Genomic DNA, 15230 nt, shown 5'->3' on the forward strand with positions numbered 1-15230 from the left:
GAAGTGATGGAGGAGCTGCTCACAGTAATTCCAATGCATGGCCAGACCACCGCTCAGCAGATATTTACAAGCTGTGTGATGCCATTGAGAATGTTGGTTTGCCATGGAAGAGGTTTGTTGGAATAACAACAGATGGAGCGCCATCAATGACAGGGAGGAAACATGGACTGGTGGCACAAAACAAACTGGAAGAGGAAGGCGTGGAGGAGGCCATTGCTCTGCACTGCATCATCCATCAGCAGGTCCTTTGCAGCAAATGCCTGAAGTTTGACAATGTGATGACTATTGTTGTGAAATGCATCAACCAAATCAGATCCAGGGGCTTAAAGCACCGAAGGTTCTGTGCTTTTCTAGAGGAAATGGAGTCAGAATATGGGGATGTGCTCGACTTCAATGCTAATATCGTTTTCTCTTCCCTTTTAACAATGTGAGCAGCTAGTGCTAGGTAGGCTGAAGCTAGCAGCTAATGCTAAAGCTAAAGATAATTTGATGTGGATTAGCATTACATTAGTGAGGAGTTAATGCTAAGTAGACTGCCATTAGCAGGTAATGCTAATTTAAGGTTAATAGGAATTGGCATCTAATGCTAATACCATATTTTCTTGCTTTAACCCTTTAAAACTGGTCAGAGTGGGCACACTCCGTTTTGCGCAACTATTTTTAAATCCCGGTAGCACTGTAATCACGTGAGCTAGCGCAATAATTTTTTTTGCATATGAAACCTGAGGAGTTGTATTTACATCTTATGCCATCAGCTTGTCCTAGGTTACAGTTTCCTTCCACATATGCTTAGGACTCATATTGCTCTGCTGGAAATAGTTTATTTTGATGCATATGCTGTTATTTTGCAAATTTGCAGTATAATATTTATTTTCGTTTTTCCTGCAGTATATAAAAATTGGTGTATTTCAAAAATAAAACTATGAAGGCACTCAAAATAAATTTCCTGAGGTGGGAAACTATTTTGTGCAACTTTTTTGTATTTACAGTTTTGAGGGATAAGCCTCTTAAATTTCTCTAACTAGAAATATATGTTAAAAAAACAAAAACGATTTTCAATTTTTTTGTAGTTTATTGCACTTTTTTGCAATTTATGTAATTACTATGCACTTAATACATACATATTATTAAAATTTAGGCTGTAATGGTTGTATTGATGTATAGCAACTTGAAATGCTCCCAAAAATGGCTCTACAGCATGTAAAAATATAATATAAGCTCTGGCGGACTTGGTTCTATGGTAGGTCTAAACGGGTTAAATCAATATCAGTAGCTAATCCGATTGTTCAGTCTGACGTCAGGTGAAGTCATTTTTATGCATTTAAGAGCTGTGTTGAATTCAACATTACAAACTGAACATTAGAACTATCCTCTTCTCCAGGATTTTCCTGATTTAACATTTCAATATGACATTTCCAGCGCTTTGTTTTCTCTGCTCACAGACAAAACAGATACACGCATGTATATACAGCCCACGTCCAGCTCTGCATGCACTCCTGCTCCATTTCTATAGAGAATAAACAACGTAACACAATCATTCTCCATTGTTTTCAACTCAACCAGCTGCATTTAATGAAGGAGTTTGAATTTACTTTACAACAGCTGCTGTTGTTTCCTGTCTGCATTCATGTTCTTAACTGTACTCCACACATTCTGAACTGGTGTACCGTAATTGTCGGGCTATAAGCCGCTACTTTTTGCACAAGCTTTGAGCCCTGCGGCTTTTAGTCAGGTGCGGCTTTTCTATGGATTGTCCATGAGCGGATTTGTTTTGTTTGTTCCGCTGTTGTACGGCACTACGTTGCCTGGCGGAAGGATCGGGGTTCAAGAGTGGTATGTTGGTCACATGTCCATCCGTCAGGCAACGTAGTGCAGTACGAGGTAGCGCGAAAAACAAACTTCAAAGTAGCGCTACCCGTTCAGCTGGAGGCCTGGATGATGAGCGGCGATAAACTTGCAAAAAGCAAGTTATGCCCAACTCCACCGGTGGAACCTGACAGCGTGGAAAAGTGTGAAAACATCCACGATCACCAACAGATTTCGAAGGGCTGAATGCTGCATGATGGAGAGGAGGACACTGCCACGGCCCTTCTGAGGGTGTTCGACTCTGACACTGACAACGAGGATTTCTTTGGTTTTGAAAGTGACAACGAAAGAAAGAAGCTGAGAGTGGATGACGAAGCCACCCTGAGCCTGTTTGTTTCCGACACTGGAGGAGAGGACTTTGGTGGTTTTAGTGCGCAGGAAGATGATGGTGAATGACTGACTTTTCTTCTTGTTAAAGCCGTGTCACTGCACCTGAGCCTAAAAGGTAGGCCGAATCTATTTTTCTGGTGTGCTGTAGGTTATTGTTATGTACTACATTTGTTACTCATTTATGAAGCACAGTACATGTTTTGTACTTGTAATTACCGCTACTTGTACATATACCTAAAAAGTTATGCAAATATGTACCCATAACTTGTTTTTCAAAATATTAATAAAAGGGGTGTGTCTCCAAACAGCCATCTCTTTCCTGACAATTCGCTTTGTGCATATTCTCTTACATATGATGAGTCAACATTGAAACACCTGCGGCTTTTAGTCAGGTGCGGCTAATGTATGTACAAAACAGGATTTTCCCCTGATTTTAGCTTGTGCGGCTAATATTCAGGTGCGCTCTGTAGTCCGGGAAATACGGTAGTTCTTCCTAAAGTACTGCAGTATTCCTGCCAGTACATCCTTTTAGTTTTCCTAACTGTTTCCTCTGATGCTCGTTGCTATTCTTTCCTCAATGCAAATTCATGCTAAGCTCCTTCATATCCATCCCTGTTTCTAAACCTGTAATAATTGCTTTAATGTGTCTTTGGCCTAATTATGAGTCTGTCCATATGTTTGTAGTTCCCCACTTGCTTTGGTTTCTTAGCTCTGATTCTCTCAAATTTATCCTTGAAATCATTTACTGGCATCTCTCCCTCTCACTCCCACTATCCCCAGAACACCAGAGTATTCATCTCCTGGTTTATCCTATGGCCTCTTTGCATTTTCTCCAATCATCCCTGTTTCTAGAGTCTCACCCCATCTGCAGGCAGTCCAAGAGAAACTGCCTCTGCCATTTTCTTCTTCTTAATCTTTGATTTTTCTCTTCACTTTCTCCATTGGGTCTTCTTAGATGCACTTTCCAGAAAGCAGCAACATTTTTTGTGCCCCATTTTTCAAATTGTGCATCTTACTTCAGCTTAATGTGTTTCCTGTTTTGTTTTTACACAGGTCATGTAAAAGAAATCCTACCAGAGACTCGACAAAGCTGAACTGAAAGACAGCACAGGCAATAAATCAGAGCAGCACAGAACTTAAGCTCATGGTCCATAGAAGCTGGGCTCTACAGGTGTACCAGGACAAGCTTAGTGTAAGTCCCTCGAAAAAGTTTCACTTGTGCTGTTTCGGTGTAAATTACTGGTTTGTTTGAACAATTTCATCAGCTGAACCATAAATACTCCAAAACAATTTCTTTGTGACTCAGTGTGATTTTTCATTTTGTAATATTAGCATGTCAAACTCTACATTCTCTACACAGATGAGAAATGAAGTGTATTTAATAATAAAAGTTATCTCTCAGAGACAAAGTTAGTGTCTCATTCAGGTCTGTATCTGAGTAGCCTCAGACACATGCAGTGCTCATATTTTCTGTTTTGTGTGTCACTCAGACCTCTTCCTGACAGGGGCAGCAATTTCATTTAAAGTCCCATTCACTGATACAGGCTGCTGGAGCTCCAACCAGGAGGGTACACACATGATCCAGGGAAAAAAATTATATATGGTCTCTTAGATAAATATTAAGAGGTCCTGTGTTTTACTAAAAAATCAAAGTAGTAAAACACAGGACCTTTGGGTTAGATATAAGGTGATTTGACAAATCATGTCTGTTGTAAATGAGTAAGCCATTTATCAACCTGACTCAGGTTTTAAATCATCATCAGAAAAGACTGAATCCTGACCTGAGAATCCCAAGTGTACACTTTGGACTCTCCACTGCAGAAAACAGAAGCTTCAGTCCTGAATCCTGCAGGTTGTTGTTACCCAGATCCAGCTCTGTCAGACGGGAGGACTGGGAGCTCAGGACTGAGGACAGAGCTTCACAGCTTCTGTCTGACAGGTTACAGCCACTCAGTCTGAAGAAAGGATGACAAGAAGACATGAAACACTTGTGTTAAAGTATATTCATGGTGCCATGAGGAGCTACTACATTTACAATATTTCAACACTGTTTCAGGACATGCTGGAATCCTTATTGCCTCATGTTACAAAAGACAAATGTGGCAGTTTAGTGTGATTTGGATGGATTCATTAAAAAAACAAAACATAAACACTGTTAATTTTTTCCAAATATAATTGATTAAATGATGTTAATTGATGAAAAAAAAATCGATATTGCTTGATCTGACCTCAGCGTTTCCAGTTTGCAGTATTGACTCTTCATCCCAGCAGACAGAAGCTTCACTCCTGAATCCTGCAGGTTGTTGTTACCCAGGTCCAGCTCTGTCAGATGGGAGGACTGGGAGCTCAGGACTGAGGACAGAGCTTCACAGCTTCTGTCTGACAGGTTACAGCCACTCAGTCTGAAGAAAGGATGACAAGAAGACATGAAACACTTGTGTTAAAGTATATTCATGGTGCCATGAGGAGCTACTACATTTACAATATTTCAACACTGTTTCAGGACATGCTGGAATCCTTATTGCCTCATGTTACAAAAGACAAATGTGGCAGTTTACTGTGATTTGGATGGATTCATTAAAAAAACAAAACATAAACACTGTTAATTTTTTCCAAATGAAATTGATTAAATGATGTTAATTGATGAAAAAAAAAAATCGATATTGCTTGATCTGACCTCAGCGTTTCCAGTTTGCAGTATTGACTCTTCATCCCAGCAGACAGAAGCTTCACTCCTGAATCCTGCAGGTTGTTGTTACCCAGGTCCAGCTCTGTCAGACGGGAGGACTGGGAGCTCAGGACTGAGGACAGAGCTTCACAGCTTCTGTCTGACAGGTTACAGCCACTCAGTCTGAAATCAAGGTGGAAGGGAGACAAGATCAACCAAACAAATCAGAGCTTTATTGCTTTTTTATTGTTTTTAAGCAGAAATCAGTGAGGTGCTGGTAGATTCTGTTCTTTTGGTTTATTACCCAACAACACACACATACACTAATATTTGTGACTTTTGTAATAGTAGCATTTACAATGCAAAGCAACAGCGATCACAGATTGAAGGGGCCTGAATAAAACTACAATGCAGTGATTTTTAAGATGACCTGTTCTTCCAATTTCCAACAACAGATTTCTCCAACCTTACAGTTAAAAATAATTCTTTATCTCATACTGAATCTTGGTGCACCTCCCCCCAGTTTATTAAAATGAAGAGGTACTGAAGTTGCTGTAAGTGATGTGTGATGCCACTGATTTCCTTTCTGATCCAATACAAAGTAAAATTCAGGCTGGTATCTGCGATACTGATGAAAACTATTCCTTCAGAATCAATACAAGACATCATAAGAAAATATGATGTTTTGTATAACATAAAAAGCCTGAATTTTAAAATATTCAGTTAATAATCAAAAACAGATGTGACTGAAAATAATAAAACTGAGAAACATTTTATGGCCATTCGATCCTTTTACAACCATTGCAAGAGCTTGGTTGGCATAGCCGGCAATACGTTGGATAGTAATAAGTCCGGTGGGTGATGGGCTCCACCAGGGCTGCCCTTTGTCACCGATTCTGTTCATAAATTTTATGTTTAAAGGCTGTATCAAAAGTTCATTCAAGTTACAATATTGTGGTCAAAAGTTCTCCTTTTTTCTTTTATACTATACAACTACGCTGTCTCATGGTTTTAGGACATGGATCTGTCATGGAAGAAATCTATGACCACTTTTAATCAACATTTTAAAAATAAACATGATCACAGATTTACTCACAGAGCCTTGTTGGAGGCTTTGACCACTGGCAGCAGCCTCAGAAGAGCCTCCTCTGAAGCAGAGTATTTCTTCAGGTCAAACACATCCAGATCTTCTTCTGATGACAGTAAGATGAAGACCAGAGCTGACCACTGAGCAGGAGACAGTTTACCTGTGGAGAGACTTCCTGATCTCAGGGACTGTTGGATCTCCTCCACTAGAGAACGATCATCCAGTTCATTCAGACAGTGGATCAGATTGATGCTTTTCTCTGCAGACAGATTCTCACTGAGCTTCTCCTTGATGTACTGGACTGTTTCCTGATTGGTCTGTGAGCTACTTCCTGTCTGTGTCAGCAGACCTCGTAGGAGAGTCTGATTGGTCTGCAGTGAAAGACCCAGGAGGAAGCGGAGGAACAAGTCCAGGTGTCCATTTGGACTCTGTAAGGCCTTGTTCACAGCACTCTGGTGGAGAGATTGAAGTTTTAGTTTGTTAAATAGTTTAGACCATGTAGAGGTTGTTTGTTGTTGTTCCAGCAGATTGAGTCCAGAGTTGATGAAGGTCAGATGGACATGAAGAGCAGCCAGAAACTCCTGAACACTCAGATGGATGAAGCAGAACACCTTGTTCTGGTACAGTCCGCTCTCCTCTTTAAAGATCTGTGTGAACAGTCCTGAGTACACTGAGGCTGCTCTGATATCGATGCCACACTCTGTCAGGTCTGATTCATAGAAGATCAGGTTTCCTTTCTGCAGCTGATCAAAAGCCAGTTTTCCCAGAGACTCCATCATCTTCCTGCTCTCTGGACTCCAGTGTGGATCTGTCTCAGCTCCTCCATCATACTTGACCTTCTTCACTTTGGCCTGAACCACCAGGAAGTGGATGTACATCTCAGTCAGGGTCTTGGGCAGCTGTCCTCCCTCTCTGGTTTCCAGCACATCCTCCAGAACTGTAGCAGTGATCCAGCAGAAGACTGGGATGTGACACATGATGTGGAGGCTTCGAGCTTTCTTGATGTGGGAGATGATCCTGCTGGCCTGCTTCTTATCTCTGAATCTCTTCCTGAAGTACTTCTTCTTCTGTGGGTCAGTGAACCCTCTGACCTCTGTCACCATGTCAACACAATCAGGAGGGATCTGATTGGCTGCTGCAGGTCGTGTGGTTATCCAGAGGCGAGCAGAGGGAAGCAGTTTCCCCCTGATGAGGTTTATCAGCAGCACATCCACTGAGGTGGACTTTCTAGGGTCAGTTAGGATTGTAGTTTTGTGGAAGTCCAGAGGAAGTCGACACTCATCCAGACCATCAAAGATGAACACAACCTGGAAGTCTTCAAAGCTGCAGATTCCTGCTTCTTTGGTTTCAGTAAAGAAGTGATGAACAAGTCCCACCAAGCTGAACTTTTCCTCTTTCAGCACATTCAGCTCTCTGAAAGTGAATGGAAATATGAACTGGATGTCCTGGTTGGCTTTGTCTTCAGCCCAGTCCAGGCTGTATTTCTGTGTTAAGACTGTTTTCCCAATGCCAGCCACTCCCTTTGTCAGCACTGTTCTGATTGGTTCATCTCTTCCAGGTGAGGCTTTAAAGATGTCTTCTTGTCTGATGGTTGTTTCTGGTCTGTCTGGTTTCCTGGATGCTGTTTCAATCTGTCTGACCTCATGTTCATCATTGACCTCTGCAGTCCCTCCCTCTGTGATGTAGAGCTCTGTGTAGATCTGATTCAGGAGGGTTGGGTTTCCTGCTTTAGCGATGCCCTCAAACACACGCTGGAACTTCTTCTTCAGGGTGGATTTAAGGTTACGATGACAAACTGCAGCTTGAAGTTCTGAATGAGAAGAAAAATAAACACTCAATTCCAAAAAGAACTAATCTTTAAAACATGTTGCTCCATCTTCCATCTCTGGAAAATGTCTCATTTATCCAGCAGCTTAAATCTTTAGATAAATCCTCTTACTGCTCTGCAGACGGTCAGCCAGCTCCTCCTGCTTCATTCTCCTCAGGAAGTCCACTGTGATCTTCACAAACGCCTCTCTGCTGCTGCTCCTCTGACTCTCTAAGCATTCTGGGTAATCTGGACTCAGAACCTTCTGGATCTTCTTCAGCTCGTTCTTCACAAAAGTGATGATGTTGTCCTCCAGCAGCTGGAACAGAATATTTATGAATGAGCCAATCAGACTGAAATCATGGAGCCAAACATCAGATCCATGTTGGACACACTGACGATCCACTGGTCTACAAAGAGCAGCATGGAGATGACTGTGAACAGAACAGATGTAACAGTAGTTGTTGTACATGTACAGACCATAAATATGGAGTCCAGCTGTGTTTGATGCTGCTGGGCAGACTGACCACTGGGAACCTCTGAGCTCTGCTGGTCCACTCTGTGGAGGAACCATGAAGGATTAGATCAACACAGGATAAAGATCCAGGAGTTTCTGCTCAAATAACTTCATCTGAATCAAGTCTGTCAAGTTTTAAACTCTCAGATTGTGAACATATCAGTAATTTTCAGTCTGTTTTCATGGACGTCCTTTCAGTGGTGATGTCAGGGATGATTTTGAAGAAGCTCATCAAACTGAACCATCAGCAGATCACTGCTCCAAAACCAGAACATGATCCGAGTCTCCCTCCACCACCAGAACACCAGCTTTACTAACGTGGTAGATCAGTGTAGTACAGATCAATAACTGATGAGTCATTTGATCAAAATCACTGAGTGCTTCACGTCTGACCCTCTGATGCTTCTGTAGACATTTTGCATATTTAATGAATGTCTGACAGTTTTACATTCATTCTATGAACACAGTGGAAATGTTGTGTTATAGTCTCCATGTTGTTTCCAGCATCATAAATTCTTAAGTTCAGAAAATTAGATTCTTTCTTCACAGCTGAAAAACAACAACATTTATTCTCTATTGAAATCTGCATCGTCCACTCCAAAGGTCACAATCTGAAGGTAACATCTGGTTTTGTTCCCTGTGGTTAACTCTGAGCATCAGTATGGTGGGATTTATCCACTACATCCACACCACTGTGGTTCAGTGTTGTCCTGATGGAGTAACAGCAGCCAGTATGATCCAGGCTTTAGCTGCTGGGTCTCTGTGTGACCTCTCAGACTGTTTAACAGATCAGACACAAAGAGAATCAGAGCAGCTCTGTTCTTTAAAGACAAACATGAACCCACTCAGGTCACACTTTCCCCACAGATATGAGCATCACTGTCCTCAAACAGCAAATGACCAAGTCGAACATTTGGATCTTTTCTCTTTCATTGTTTTCTTTTTAATGAATCTTTGTAACAATCTGAGGATGTTTCAGGTCATATTTATCCAGGAAACACAAACATGTAAAGGAGTCATCACAGCTCTCTGACCTCGTTGCTCCAGGTTCACCACTGAAGAGTGGAGGTGGATCTTTGGACCGGTCACTCCTCACAGACGGACAGCTGGACCCTGCAGACTGTGACCTCTGACCTCTGCAGACACAAACATGATTGAAGCAGCTGTGATGACACAGACTGCAGATAATGCAGCTGTTTCCTGTCAGTAACATCCTCTTAGATTAGAGTTCAGCTTTTTACAGGAAAACTGGACAAAACTGATTTTTGTTACAAACTCATTTTCATTTCCTCTCAGCTCACAAACACAGTCAGACAATCAACCAGAGTCAACACTGATTATAATGTCAGTGCAGAATTATTTCTGTTACTCAGTGAGTTCAGCTCTCTGACCTCGTTGCTCCAGGTTCACCACTGAAGGCTGGATTTAGACCTTTGGACCGGTCACTCCTCACAGACGGACAGCTGGACCCTGCAGACTCTGCTCTGTCCTCCTCTTCCTCCATCATCATCTTCAGTCAGTCTGAGAGGTAAACCACAAACACTCAGTGAGTTCACATTAACAGGAGGAACTGAGTTACAGTCGCTGACCTCTGACCTGTCATGTGACCATGAAACCAGGTCAATATATCTGTAGGTTCAGTCATCCAGGTCATGTGATCTAAGGAGCTTGGAGAGAAAAGAGACGTCTTTAAGTTTCTGGAAGACGTTTCATCTGAGAAGCTTCTTCAGCTCTAAAACCAAACGGTGGAGAGTCCCAGATATTTAAACCTGAGAGGGAAAGAAAGCATGTCGCTGACCCACCACTGATGTTATTTCAAGGAGGAAACTGAGAGCCTTTGCACCAGGAGCACAAACATCAGCTCCAGCAATGATCCACTGATGTGTTTTTATTCCATGTATGAATGTTGTTATTGACAGAGATGACGTTTGTGTGTCAGTGATGCAGTGACTGTTGTTGTTACCTGTACAGGCTGGTTAGACTCTATGAAACAGATCATACAGATCTCTGCATGTTAGAAGAGACTATTAAAGGTCATGAATGAGACAAAGGCAGGGAGGCGTCCTTTACAGCTAAACAGCAGAGTGAGAGAACAGCCAGCACCTCTACATTTATCACATTATACAGCACATGTATGATACTGACAGGGATGAGAAGAATTTAGTGATTCTGATCCCATCATTGATATTACTTATTGATTCTCAGTAGCTCTGCTCTGACAGTCACCACCATCACTGAGCAGCATATCAAAGACATTTGTGCACATTAACTGCATGTTGTGGCTCAAATGTTTGTGCATGTTGGAGGCATTTCCTCTTTGTTGTGATCAGTGTTGGTCATTACTCAAAACAGTCATTATTACACATATTACACAGAACACTTTGATTAAAAGTAATGGAGTACGTTACTTCATTACTCCTCATAACATTACTTTGATGTTACTGTGTGAAATGAACAAATGAGCATGTAACAACATAAAGCTGAGGTACAGCCCCACACACCAACACAGATCCTGATGAGGTCACGTGATGTTTCTCTGAGTGTTTATGAACACAAATCAAAGATGAAACAGCACAAAGACACTTCAAAGTGATTCTACTGTAGAAACATGAACAGGTAGAAACCTGCAGCCTGACTGCTCATCACTTTGTTACCTGTTCAAGTTCAGCAGCAGCAGCTCACTTTATCACGGTGCTGGTCTGGGGTCAGTGTTTACTCAGCTTTAACCTCACTCTGGGTTCTTGGCTAGCCTAGCTTTAGCTTAGTGTTAGCATGCTGTGTGCTAGCTTAGCGTCAGAGCTCTGCAGGTGTCTCGTGTGTAAATATTAATCACAGTGACAGTAAAGGAGGTAAAGGGCTGTGACGTCATCACGTACGCTGCGTCCTCTGTGGGCTCTGAGTGAACTCAAAGTACAAACTACAAGTACACAAACACGAACGTAGCTCAGAGTGGCGGACACACTCGGCCTCGTTGGTCCAGCTGTGAGTCCGTTACCGTGAACTATGGAGCGGCAGATTTGTGCTGAACTAAGCTGCACACAGCTGATGTTAGCCAGGAAACATTACACACTGACTTTAATGGAGAGACCGGAAATACAAACACACACAGTTTGTTGTGTGAAGAAATCAAACACGAGCTGAACAAACAGTAAAGTTCCTAAAGACAAACTGTTAAAGGAGGAAACAAAGCAAACTTACAGTTTCTTCACACACCAACAACAAGCTCCACTCCACACCTGGACACTAAACACGGACACACAGGTGAGCTGCTTCCTGGAAGGAGGCGGGGCTCCACCTGAAACTCAGCACAGGTGGGAGGGGCTCAGCTCTGTGTGTGCTGATGTGTTAACTTTAAAAATATGCCGTCTGACTGCTCAGACTGAGTCAGAGTAAAGTTCACATGCTGACGTGTGGAGACATTTAGTATTTAGTATTTAGTATTTATTTATTTATTGTCATTGTCAAGAACAATGAAATTGCGTTTGGGGCTTCCATACAACCCAAAAAAAAGAAGAAAATAATAAATACCCCTTAAAACCCAAGTGTACATATTTAACCCAGTGTGACTCCAATGCAATAAGACAATCCTTAGCAATAATGTTCGTAGAAATTCAGACAAAGACCTGAGAAACATGACAAAATACAACAATGCAACCCATTCAATATTATTGTACTGTGAGATATGATATCAGATATGATAGTTATCTATTTAAGAAAGAGGGGGGGGGGGCAGGAGGGGGAAGAGAATAAAGATATGATGCACCAATGCAGACCAGTTCATTGCTATTAAGAAGTTGGATATGGTTATTGTCCGTGAGAGGGGGGCAGAGAGTTCAGGAGCCTCACAGCCTGTGGATACAGGCTGTTGGCCAGTCTGGATGTTCTGGCCTGTATAGACCTGTACCTTCTCCCTGAGGGCAGCAGATGGAAAAGGTGGCGCGCAGGGTGATGTTGGTCCCGCAGGATACTGTGCACCCTCCTCAGACAGCGAGTGGGGAAGATATTACTGATCTCTGGCAGACTTGTTCCAATAATTCTGCCAGCTTCTTTCACCACCCGCTGGAGTGCTTGCTGATCGGCCTTGGTGCAGCTGGGGAACCACACTAGAAATCCATACGTCAGAACGCTGCTGATGGCACAGTTGTAGAAGTTCAACATCAGCGATCTGGGAATGTGTGCGCTCCGCAGTCTCCTCAGGTAGTAGAGGCGCTGTTGGGCCTTCCGTACAACTGAGGTGATATGGTTGCCCCAGGACAGGTCCTCGGTCACAGTTACCCCCAAGAATTTAAAACTGCTCACCCTCTCCACCGCCTCACTGCCAATGAAGAGAGGCAGATGGTTGTTATGGCCCCTCTTCCGGAAATCTACAATGATCTCCTTGGTCTTTTTGGTGTTTAAGACCAAGTTATTGTCGTGGCACCATGACTCTAGTTGTTGCACCTCTGTCCTATAGTTTGTCTCATCATTGTTGGATATAAGTCCGAGCACTGTAGTGTCATCTGCAAACTTAACAATGAGATTGGACGCGCAGGAGGAAATACAGTCATGGGTGAAGAGAGTGTATAGCAGAGGGCTCAGAACACACCCCTGAGGGGCACCGGTGTTGACCACAAGGGTGGAAGAGGTGTTCTTACCCACTCTGACACTCTGTCTACGGTTAGTGAGGAAGTCCACAATCCAGTTGCACAGAGAGGAGTTAAGTCCCAGTTGGTGGAGTTTGGGACGGAGTTTGTATGGCCGGATGGTATTAAAAGCCGAGCTGTAGTCTACAAAGAGGAGCCGTGCATAGGTGTTCCTGTGTTCCAAGTGCTTCAGTAATGTGTGCAGCACTGTGGCGATCGCATCCTCGGTTGACCGGTTCTCCCTGTATGCAAACTGCTGCGAGTCCAGGGATGGTGGAAAAGCAGCTCTGATGAAACCTTGTTGTAGCTGCAGGTGTGAACACACTGATCCCAGATCAGCTCTGCTGTATTTGTAACATGAACATTTCTGCTGCAAAGCTTCAAATGTTCAGCATGTTTCTCTGTTTCCAGTCTATAGATCCAGTCACACTTTCTACCTTCACCTGTGCAGTAAAGACTGAGAGCAGAGCTGAAAGCAAGCGTCCAATCAGTGAGCAGCATCAACACCTGAGCTTCATTCAGACTCTGTTATTGAAGATGTTGTTGGTACAAAGTTCATCTGCTGCTCACATGAATCCATGAAAGATTTATTTCACTGATGTTTCTTCAAAGCTCATTTCAACCTGTTGAAGTCATGAATGAAAGTGCAGACTGAGAGTGGATCACATGATGTTTGAGGTGTGTCATGTGACATGTTCAGTATTGTCACACATGTCTAGATTGTCCCTGATATCATAACTGCTCAAACACTGATGATTATATTTGAAGCATTATTCCTGATGGCAGCAAAGTTTGAATGGAGCTCTCTGTCTGTGCTGATTTGTCGCCCTCTGGAGGTCAAAGCACAAACTGCATGATGTCACTGTAACCACCACAGAGACAGGAAGTGTTTTTATGACTGAAACACTGAAATGATGCTAACGGCTGTCGTTAGGCTCACTGACAGCAGTGCTGATGTGTTCATGTCAAACACTGGCTCAGGTCAGACTCCTTCATCCTTCTCCAGCGTGAGGCCGCCCTCAGACCCACAGGAGCTCTGACCTTTGACCTCCTGACCCTAACCATTTTAGTCTTGTTGCATCTGCAAATCCATCCAAACTGTAGCCGAGCAAAAGAAGCTGGAAGTTGTTCTATGAATGATGTTGTTGAAGGAGCTTGGAAAGAAAAGCGTCTGGACTTCTTTAAGTTGCTTGAAGAGGGACATGGACGTCTTAACGCCCACTTACATCCTGGGACATTTGATCACAGGAAATCACATGATGGGGTGGGGCTAGATCTCACAATGGGTTCACCCAAAACCTTGGCTGATTGAGACCCACACCCGTTCTCACACCGTGGCTCGTGTGATTAGGTAGAGGATCAACAGGGGCTCCGTGTCCCTGAATTTAAACTGAATCTAAACACACCGTGCACAATGCCAAGTTAGATAATGGTTAAAAGAACAAGATAAGAATAAATAAAAAGATAAAATAAGGATAAGAAATAACTTAAAAAAATAAAATAAAAAGATAAATAACTGCAAATAAGTACAAATAAGTAACTGAAGACACGTGTGGTCTGCAGATGTCGATGTACATGGATGTACATGGAGTTTAATGTGCAAAATGAACTTAGTGTGCAAAGTGACCTGATGTGCAAACTGCAGTTTGAGGTCGGTCAGCTGTTCAGGAGTCTGATAGCAGTGGGGAAGATGGAGTTGTTGAGTCTGGATGTTCTACATTTCACACTTCTGAACCTTCGTCTCGAGGGCAGAGGTGTGTCTCTGCTCTGGACTCTGTGATGGTAGCTGCTCTGCAGAGAGGGCAGCGGGGTCCTGATGATCTTCTCCACAGTTGTTATCACTCTCTGCAGGCGTTTGCGGTTTGCAGTAGTGCTGCCGTACCATGCAGTGATGCAGCTGTCAGGCTGCTCTCCACAGTGCAGCTGTAGAACCTGCTGAGGATCTTGGCCAACATACCAAATTTCCTCAGCCTCCTCAGGAAATACAGCAGCTGCTGAGCCTTCTTGAGCAGCTGTGTGAGTTTGAGTCCCTCACTGACTCAAACTCCTTCAGTGACACTTGCAGCCTTGCAGATTAGTTTGCTGATCCTGATGCATCTCTGGAGCTGATGCTGTCCCCCAGCAGACAACAACAACATAGATGCTCTCACTAGTCCACTTTACCCTCTAATCACATCTTTGACATCTGCAGGTTGCTCCATAGAGACTCTTGTGCAATGCCAGGTGTTTGTGTTTGTGTTTGTCTGTAGGTACACATTAGATATGACCATAGACGCACACACACAAGTGAACACAGCAGCACAGATGGTTTCCACCTGCTTCCCTCTTTCTTC

General features: G+C 43.0%; 1 protein-coding gene and 1 long non-coding RNA gene across 2 annotated transcripts in view; both read right to left on the minus strand.

Annotated features, from left to right (window-relative positions):
- Positions 1-4300, minus strand: part of LOC143418282 (uncharacterized) — a 10477-nt gene extending 6177 nt beyond the window's left edge. Inside the window, exon 1 of the long non-coding RNA XR_013098209.1 lies at positions 3978-4300. This is a non-coding gene — a long non-coding RNA (uncharacterized LOC143418282). The remainder of the gene's footprint in view (positions 1-3977) is intronic.
- A 283-nt stretch (positions 4301-4583) lies between these two features.
- LOC143418437 (protein NLRC3-like) lies at positions 4584-11564 on the minus strand. The gene is made up of 8 exons (XM_076883547.1): positions 11474-11564; positions 9667-9796; positions 9310-9411; positions 8239-8317; positions 7891-8077; positions 5961-7761; positions 4864-5047; positions 4584-4598 (listed from the first exon to the last, which is right to left on the minus strand). The coding sequence occupies exons 2-8, from the start codon at positions 9783-9785 to the stop codon at positions 4584-4586; spliced, it is 2487 nt and encodes an 828-aa protein (XP_076739662.1). The 5' UTR covers positions 9786-9796; positions 11474-11564.
- Between the last annotated feature and the right edge of the window lie 3666 nt (positions 11565-15230).

Source organism: Maylandia zebra, linkage group LG4, assembly GCF_041146795.1.
Source record: "Maylandia zebra isolate NMK-2024a linkage group LG4, Mzebra_GT3a, whole genome shotgun sequence".
NCBI lineage: Eukaryota > Metazoa > Chordata > Actinopteri > Cichliformes > Cichlidae > Maylandia > Maylandia zebra.

Coding starts and splice junctions, on each gene's coding strand:
- LOC143418437 (XM_076883547.1), bottom strand. CDS start 9,785: ATGATGATGGAGGAAGAGGAGGACAGAGCAGAGTCTGCAGGGTCCAGC. Junction 8,078..8,238: donor AGCTGGACTCCATATTTATG/GTCTGTACATGT, acceptor ATTCTGTTCCAG/CTGCTGGAGGACAACATCAT. Junction 7,762..7,890: donor GGCTGACCGTCTGCAGAGCA/GTAAGAGGATTT, acceptor CTTCTCATTCAG/AACTTCAAGCTGCAGTTTGT.